Source organism: Lampris incognitus, chromosome 14 (assembly GCF_029633865.1).
Source record: "Lampris incognitus isolate fLamInc1 chromosome 14, fLamInc1.hap2, whole genome shotgun sequence".
Classification (NCBI taxonomy): domain Eukaryota; kingdom Metazoa; phylum Chordata; class Actinopteri; order Lampriformes; family Lampridae; genus Lampris; species Lampris incognitus.
In genome coordinates, this window is record NC_079224.1 from 19,677,245 (window position 1) to 19,685,622 (window position 8,378).

Here is an 8,378-nt window from a genome sequence, read left to right on the forward strand (position 1 = left end):
CCGTTGTTTTGCGTTGTTTTTTTGAAAAGTACTTTGTGTGACGTTTCAGAAAAGGCTGTCCAAGAGTAGATATTACATCTGTCAGTCATCTACACTTCAATATATTGTGTGTGTGCATGTGTGTGTGTGTGCATATGTGTGTGTGTGTGTGTGAGAGTGTGTGTGGACATTATCTTTGTTTTTATAACATTTAGGCCCATTTTTTTTAAAAAGGCCCCGCTCTCACGCAGTAGTGGACTTGTTGGTGATACGGGAGTTGCTTTGGTCGGAGGCTCTCTCAGTGACTTTGAGCTTCATGCACGACTGCTTCTCATCCATCAGCATCTCGGCGGGGAGGCACCAGCAGCAGAGACATGACTAGAATGGGGGGGGGGGGAGCAGACGAGTAATAGGTGAAATAGGAGACATGACATAGTAGGGAGTTGTGCAGCGTCCTGAATACAGTGTTCACAGTAGACTAGAGGAAGGCTCTAAGTGAGTATTCATCACCATGTGCATGACGACTTTCTTTGTTTTTGTCAAGAATCTGAACGGATGGCACACAATGGGCTCATTCAGACCGCTCCTTACCCTGAAGCAGCTCTTGAAACGCTTGCTGACCATGTAGAGGGCGATGGGGTTGATGCAGGAGTTGACAGACGCCATGTTGATGCCGATGTAGTCCAAGACCAAGAAGAAACTAGAGGGGTTATAAAGACACATTAGCATCCTGCCCCTCCAAATCTGGAAAGGGTGACTCAAACACAACGGCATGGCTCATCTCATCTCATCTCCTCTCATTTCATCTCATTTCTTCTCCTCTCCTCTCCCCTCATCTCATCTCTATTCATCTCTTGTCATCTCCTCTCTCCCATCTCCTCTCCTCTCCTCTCCTGTCATGTCATGTCATGTCATGTCATGTCGTTTCGTTTCGTCTCGTCACGTCACGTCACGTCTCGTCTCGTCTCATCTCGTCTGTCTCATCTCATCTCATCTCATCTCATCTTATCTCGTTTCCTCTCATCTCATCCCTGTTCTGCTCTGGTCTTTGATGCATTGTGGTGTGGATGTGTACTCTACCTCAGCAGTTCACACCGATTAGGGTCCTTCTCATCATAGATGGTGAGCTTCAGGATGCGACTGAGGTGAAGAGGCAGCCAGCACAGAGCAAAGACCAGAACCAGACAGAACACTGTTTTGGCCACCTCCCTCCGCTACACACACACACACACACACACACACACACACACACACACACACACACACACACACATAAATAGATACAGTAACAGCGTCAACTTATATGCAGACGTTCACTCTGTGATGAGTATGGTGTGTCCATCCATCCACACACCTGTTTGAGGTGGTCACTGAGGGCGATCTGGACCCCATTCTTTTTTCTCAGCATCTCGCAGGTCATCAGGGTATAGAAAATGGCAGTGCAGGCCAAAGGCAAGCAGAAATAGACGCTGAACAGCCACCAGTCCTTGGCTGACTTGTAGAACTACAGAGACAAAGTGGGAGAATGGCATTATATCACTTTACAGATAAGGCATGACAACACTGCACAGTATCATGTGAAGAGAAGAAGTCCACAGTAAAATAACACTGCCTGGGTAGTTGTGACGATAGCTAAACTGCATGAACGAGACTGGAGGGAGACGCAAGGGTGTGTTACAATCACAGACGTTTGTTTCTGTGGGCATTCAAAATCACCTTATCAAAAGACCTGGCATGGGCTGTAGCTCCTGCATGCTATTATTCACAAGTTGGTTGAGCACAAACACGCCCACACATGCAGACACACACATGACAATATATTCTGTCAGGCAAGGGAGCAAGAGCGCTAATGATACTGTAGATTTTTATTGCCGTAAAACTCGGAGGGAACTCTGTCAATGCCACATTTCTCAAGGACTACGGATCACGATGCACAAGCCAAGAATCTGTCACAGTGTGTGTGTGTGTGTGTGTTTGCTTGTGTGTGCGATTGTTTCTCTGTGCATTGATTTGGATCTGTGTCTGCGTGTATGTGTGTGCACATGAAAGTGCACCTGTGTGTTGGTCCACATTGTCAATGTGCAAGTTTGCACTAAGCACAGCTGTGTCAACAGTCCACACACACACCCCCCCCCCATCCCAGTAGTTTTATATGTGTCTGAAGGTCTGCACATTACCCTCATAAAATCATTTTTTTGCATGGGGTGCAGGAGGCAGATCCTGAGGTGTTCTCCCTTGTAGTCCATGGTGATCATGTCAAAGGCCAAGGCCTCTGGCACGGCCAGGGTGATTGACAAGATCCAGATGAGCGCAATCTCAATGGCCATCCACTTGGGAACACCGATCCCCTTGATCCGGCTCCACGAGGCCACAGCACGGTACCTGGCACATTCAGTTGTCCGTCAGTCGTTTGAGGAGTAAACTATCCAGCCAGAAATACACCATTTTTTTCATAGACACAATTGAAACACGGAAAGAGAGTGTAATAAAATAAGAGAGCGAAAAATAAAAAATATGTTTAGATTTACATAATGCACGTAGGACAATATCCTTGTGACCATGGAATGATTATGTAAATACAAAAAATCTAAATTAAGCAAAGTTAGAAGGGATTTTTTGTTAACTAAATTAGATTAAAGTTAAACAGAATTGTTGATTACACAAACACAGCGTGTGTGTGTGTGTGTGTGTGTGTGTGTGTGTGTGTGTGTGTGTGTGTGTGTGTGTCTACCTGTCAATGCTCAGAGCACACAGACTCAGCACCGTGATTCCGACCGAGGCTTTCTGAACAAATGGCACCAGCTTACACAGACCCACCCCGAATGGCCAATCCTCTGCCAGCAGCTAGACAGATAGCCAGAGAGAGACAGACAGACAGACAGACAGACAGAGACAGACAGACAGACACACAGACAGAGACAGAGAGACAGAGAGAGAGACAAACAGAGAGAGAGACGAGAGAGAGAGAGAGAGAGACAGAGAGAGAGACGAGAGAGAGAGAGAGAGAGAGAGACAGAGACAGACAGAGAGACGAGAGAGAGAGAGACAGAGAGAGAGAGACAGAGACAAACAGAGCGAGAGACGAGAGAGAGACAGAGACAGACAGAGCGAGAGACGAGACAAGAGACAGAGAGAGAGACGAGAGAGAGCGAGAGAGAGACAGAGAGAGAGAGACAGAGACAGACAGAGCGAGAGACGAGAGAGAGACAGAGACAGACAGACAGAGAGACAGAGACAAGAGACAGAGACAGAGAGAGAGACGAGAGAGAGCGAGAGAGAGACAGAGACAGAGACAGACAGAGAGACAGAGACAAGAGACAGAGACAGACAGAGAGTTATTATAATCATTGTTATGTTGTGTTGTTGTTTTACATGTTTTGGCAATATGTACAAAATGTATGTCATGCCAATAAAGCAAATATTGAACTGAATATTGAATTGAGAGAGCGAGAGAGAGAGAGGGGGGGGGGGCAGAAGGGAGGCAGAGACAGGGGGGAAAACACAGGGGTTTGATCAGGGGCAGGAGTGCCGTAAATTGTCTTTGGCACATTGTTGTTTCCCTTCCCAGGTATCAAATGTGTGGACGTGTGCATCAAAGCGCTGGCGGGAAGTGGCGTCTAATGAAACCCAGAAGCTTCTCTCCTTGTCTCGGCTCTCTGCTTGGCTTTTCCGGGAACCGCAGCGAGAGAGACGCCGAGATAAGCTCTGCAAACTACCCAGCCCACTTCAGCGAGACTCTCATACCTGCTCTTCGTGGGCTACTGGAATGTGTGTGTGTGTGTGTGTGTGTGTGTGTGTGTGTGTGTGTGTGTGTGTGTGTGTGTGTGTGTGTGTGGGTGTGTGTGGGTGAGTGTGGGTGTGGGTGTGTAGCCTATTGAAATCATATGTTCGTCCATCTTCATTTACCACTCCCCCTCCTCTGGTATGCAGTATTTTTCTGACATGCCTGGCCCCTTACTTAAATACACATTATAACTGATTGCGGTGGTGGCCTCCTGTCCTCTCCCCCGTCTCTCTTTCTCTCTCCTTGCACCCGCACGCACGCACGCACGCACGCACACACACACACGCGCGCATACACTATGACAACATATAAAACATGCCAGGGGCATGAGTGGATAAAGGGGCTCACAGCTGAGTAATAACATATAAAAACAAAAGCTTCTTGGTAGCCCTCCAAAGCAGAAGGAGGGAGGCCGTGTGTGTGTGTGTGTGTGTGTGTGTGTGCGTGCGTGCGCGCGCGTGCGCGCGCGTGCTGGTGATGATGTTTCGATATAACAGATCCGATTCGTTCGTAAGGCATGCAGCAAAAAAAAAAGAAGAAGAAGAAAAAAGAAAAAGAAGAAGAAAAAGAAAAAGGCGGCTCGCTCACCTTGTACACGTTGATGGGAATGCCGATGATGATGTGCAACAGGTCTCCGAGCGCCAAGCTGCCGATGAGGATATTGGGCCCGTTGCGCATGCACTTGTTCTTGTAGATGATCCTCAGCAGAGTGGAGTTGCCGGTGATGCCCACCACGAACACCAGGCAGGACACCACCGTGTTGATGTACTTGAACGTGTCTCTTATCTCGGTGGGGCCCGCGCACATGGGCGGCAGCCGCCGGCGCGGCATGGAGGCGTTGCGCCGGACGGGGCCCCCGACGTCCCTCTCGATCAGCCCGTGTCTCTGAGTCGCCGTGGGGGAGTCCGGCCGAGGGGGGCCGTCCGGAGAGACCTGCTGCTCGGTGGTGACGGAGAGCTGTCCCGCCAAGAGGAACAGCAGCAGACAGCAAGTCTTCATCCTGGCCTCAGGGGAGGGGGGAGTTTTTGAAGACCTAAACCAGAATCGTGCGACTGATCTTAACGCGGACGCGAAACGCGGACAGAGAGCCCGCGCCGGGGAGTCGGGACGCGTGTCGGTCTCGAGGGGCGAAGTGTCGCGTCTTCGAGCCTCTTTCAAGGGCTGATCATCATCGTGCCGATGGATGAATAACTTGTTCGTGGCTCCTCGAGATTTCGCCTGGAAGCGTTGCGGGTGCAAACTTACCTAGCTACTCCAAAAGCAGTCGCAAAGCACAACAGACAGCTGCCGGGGCTGTGATAGCTCCTTAAACCAGAGGAATGCTCTTGCGCGGACGACCCACTCATCTCCGAGACGCCCCGACCAGCTCTTCTCGCTGTCATTGATGTCGCTGTGTTGTCAGTGTCTGTCAGTGCTAACTATGTGTGTATATATATATATATTTAACTATTTATGAATGTGTGGGGCTGTGTTGTGAGTCGCTCTCCCCACCGTCTGCCGACTGTCTGCGGTCTTGGGTTTGCTTCACTGATCCCTGCATGCCTTCTGACCCCTCCTTCCTTTCTTGTCAAGTGGGTGGAGGTAGGCAGTTGTCAAGCGTTTCATTATTTATCCAAACAAACGGAACTTGCAAACAACTTCCAGCGTTTATAGAAGCGGTGTGAAGTGTCCGCTGAGTGGGCTTAAGGTCAGACGCCCACCGCAAAGTATTCATATTGGGGTTTAGCGCAGTTTGCCCCCCTTTACCCGATGTCTTCTCAACGGTCCCATAGCGGTTAAAGGCCCCCCAGCTGACACTGAGCAGATTAAGATAAACACTAATGACAATATTAAGACAGTGTTTTGACCCCGGCCTGTTGGCTGCCTGTTTATTAAACACACCTGTGCTGACCCATCCTCGGCCCAGTGTTTTTGAAGCTTTCGGGAGAAAAAAAAAGGAGTCATGTTCGCTGGACCAGAACACCATCAGTACCATATGTGGGTTTCTGATGATGGATCACGCTCTCTCTGGAACCCAGACAACCTCCGTCAGGTAAAAGCCCCCCCCCCCCGTGTGTGTGTGTGTGTGTGTGTGTGTGTGTGTGTGGTGGGGGGGGTGGGGGGGTGGGGGATTAAGACAGAGTTATCTTTTGTTGAGTTAAGAGCCCACCTAGACTATTTGTACTCCCGGTGACCTTTTTGTCTGGTTTCCTATGAGACTTAGAGGAGCCCCCCCCCCCCCGTTGCAGGGTCGTCTGTATGCTCCATACAATGCCTATGTGCTTACATTTTGTGCTTGTGTGTGCGTGTGCATACATGCACATTAGTGTAGATCCCATGTGTACCTGAGATTCACATTCCAGTCCCGTCCCACCCGCGCTTAACCCCAAGACCCAAACCGGTTTTTTTAACGATAATTATTAAAAAGAATTTAATTAAACTGCACTTATTTAGCAGTCTGAAAAGAGAATCCCTCTGTATTGTCCTCTTTTTCGCAGCGTTCACCATTTCCACAAATGCGAAGGACTATTTCTCAGTAATATGCAGCCGCTGCAGTATAACAACATGTGTACGTATTACAGGGACATTTGGGGCCTGCGCTGGGTCTGAGGAGCGGTATGTCCTCCGCCGCCCCTGGAGCCTGCGCCATGGTCATGTGTACATTCAACCCCTCATACACACTTTTTGTTCATGGAGTCGATAAGTGAAGAGCAGTGCAATGGTGCCGTGCACAGCAATAAACTTGTTTTGCACCGAGATAAGCAGCGAGAAACCTATCCTGACCATGCAGAAGACCAGCAAAGACGACGCTGTAGATTAATGAGGCCTAATGTGCAAAGACTTCTGCAGCTGCTGAGAGTAGTAAGCACAGTGTGAGACCATGCCACCAACACGGGGAAATAACTAGAATGGGCTCAACATTAACCATCAAATTTTGTTCATCAAAATCATGTAATACATAACAATGCAGGATAAAGCGCTTTCGTTGGAGCAAGTTAAAGCAAAAACATGGAAAGAAGACAAGAATCACACATGGGATGAAGAGCTCATGTGTGTTTGTGTGTGTGCGATTGGGTATGGGTCAATATGAACCCTGTTTAGGGCAAGGGTCAAGTGCATGCGTGTATGCATTGTATGCATGTGTGTGAGTGCGCTGATGCTTAGCGGAGTGACAGCGAAGGACACACATTCGTGTCCACAGCAGGATTGTTTGGCTGCATGGGGGTTGACCCGTCGTCTGTGTTTACTGAGTGAAGCGACGGCCTCCAACGTAGTGAGGGGGCGGGAGGGGTGTTTTAGTCTTAAAGGGACATTTCTATGCTATCATCACTAATAAGCACATCCGCTACTACGAGCCAGCTCACTTCTGTCATCCGTTGATATCAGTGGATGGAGGGAGAACGTGAGGGGTAGACTGGCTGAGGTGTTCGTTCTCTAATCTCTGCCCCCGAGGAGTGCAGGGGGTCACTTCCCTGTTTCCTGTAGTAACATCCCACAGCTGTCGTGCCCTGAACCTGAGGCATTTCTGAATGCAAAGATGAACTCTCAGTGTGTCGACACAGAGGACATTATGGAGGATTTTTATGACGTTTGGGCCGCGTCTAATACTCAGCCTTATCTGTACGAGTCAGAATACAGCGCAGCAACAAGCAGGGTCAATGGAGACCCCGGAGCCGCCGACAGCCCACAGTGACCGGTGGTGTTTGTGTTCAAATTGTCCAGCAATAGCAACAGAATTAGAGTCACTGTGGTGCAGCGAGTTTCATGGTGGACAGCTTTTTTTTTTTTCTTGGTTGGATTCCGTTGTGGAAGACTGCCCTGAGGAAATGCCGACGAGAAACTCACGCAATGCATGCTGGTCCATGTAAGCAATGCAGAACAGGCTCTCCCTGCAGAGAACATTGATTTCTCCATCAAAATAAATTGCACCAAAGCGGTTATGGCTTCAAAAGACCCAACAGACCACCAGCACTTGCTGGACGTGCATGTTATTAGTGAAGAAATTTCCCCTTGACTCGACTCATGCATTTCCCCAGTGGGGAAAGTTAGACCCCTGTATTTGACCCCGGCGCTTTGTAACCCTCTGTTACGCTGAGCTCCGGTCACCTGGGCTTAGCATAGTTGGCTGTTAGGAATAAATCAAAAGGCTGTTGTTTACCGGTTTTTAATTAGCTATAGCATTTTGGAAGATACGCTCATGATCCCCCAGGCCTCCGCAGTCCCACCAGTGGGGTAAAATGTTCAGGCGGGGGTGAGGAAATCGTTCGATATTTCCACGGCCGTGTGCTGCAAAGAGGAGCAGCAGCAGACGGAGCCATCTCGGGACTCAAAAATCAACATTATCCACAGGCGGCTGAAGTATCGGATGTTAGCAACATTAGCATTTTTAGCGGCATTACCAACATTTAAACATTACCGGCACTAGAAACTGTTTTGAGCACTAAAATTTGAGGGGGAGGGACGAAGTTAGCTTTGCTTCCCTTTGAATGTGGAGACGGGCTATCTGGGATGCCCTGGCTGTACCAGAAGCTGTGTAATCTCAGAGGTAATGTATAGCCCTCCCTCAAACCCGAATTCTACTTTCCTCCACATTTGTGACAAGGCGGTATCGGCGCTGCCGTCGCTCATCTTACAA

At 49.1% G+C, this 8,378-nt stretch overlaps 1 protein-coding gene across 1 annotated transcript; it reads right to left on the reverse strand.

The window, feature by feature from the left end:
- Nucleotides 1–44: 44 nt before the first annotated feature.
- ednrba (endothelin receptor Ba) lies at nt 45–5,158 on the reverse strand. Its single transcript, XM_056293114.1, has 7 exons — nt 4,352–5,158; nt 2,711–2,823; nt 2,157–2,361; nt 1,334–1,483; nt 1,060–1,193; nt 571–679; nt 45–357 (listed from the first exon to the last, which is right to left on the reverse strand). The coding sequence occupies exons 1-7, from the start codon at nt 4,760–4,762 to the stop codon at nt 223–225; spliced, it is 1,257 nt and encodes a 418-aa protein (XP_056149089.1). The 5' UTR covers nt 4,763–5,158; the 3' UTR covers nt 45–222.
- Between the last annotated feature and the right edge of the window lie 3,220 nt (nt 5,159–8,378).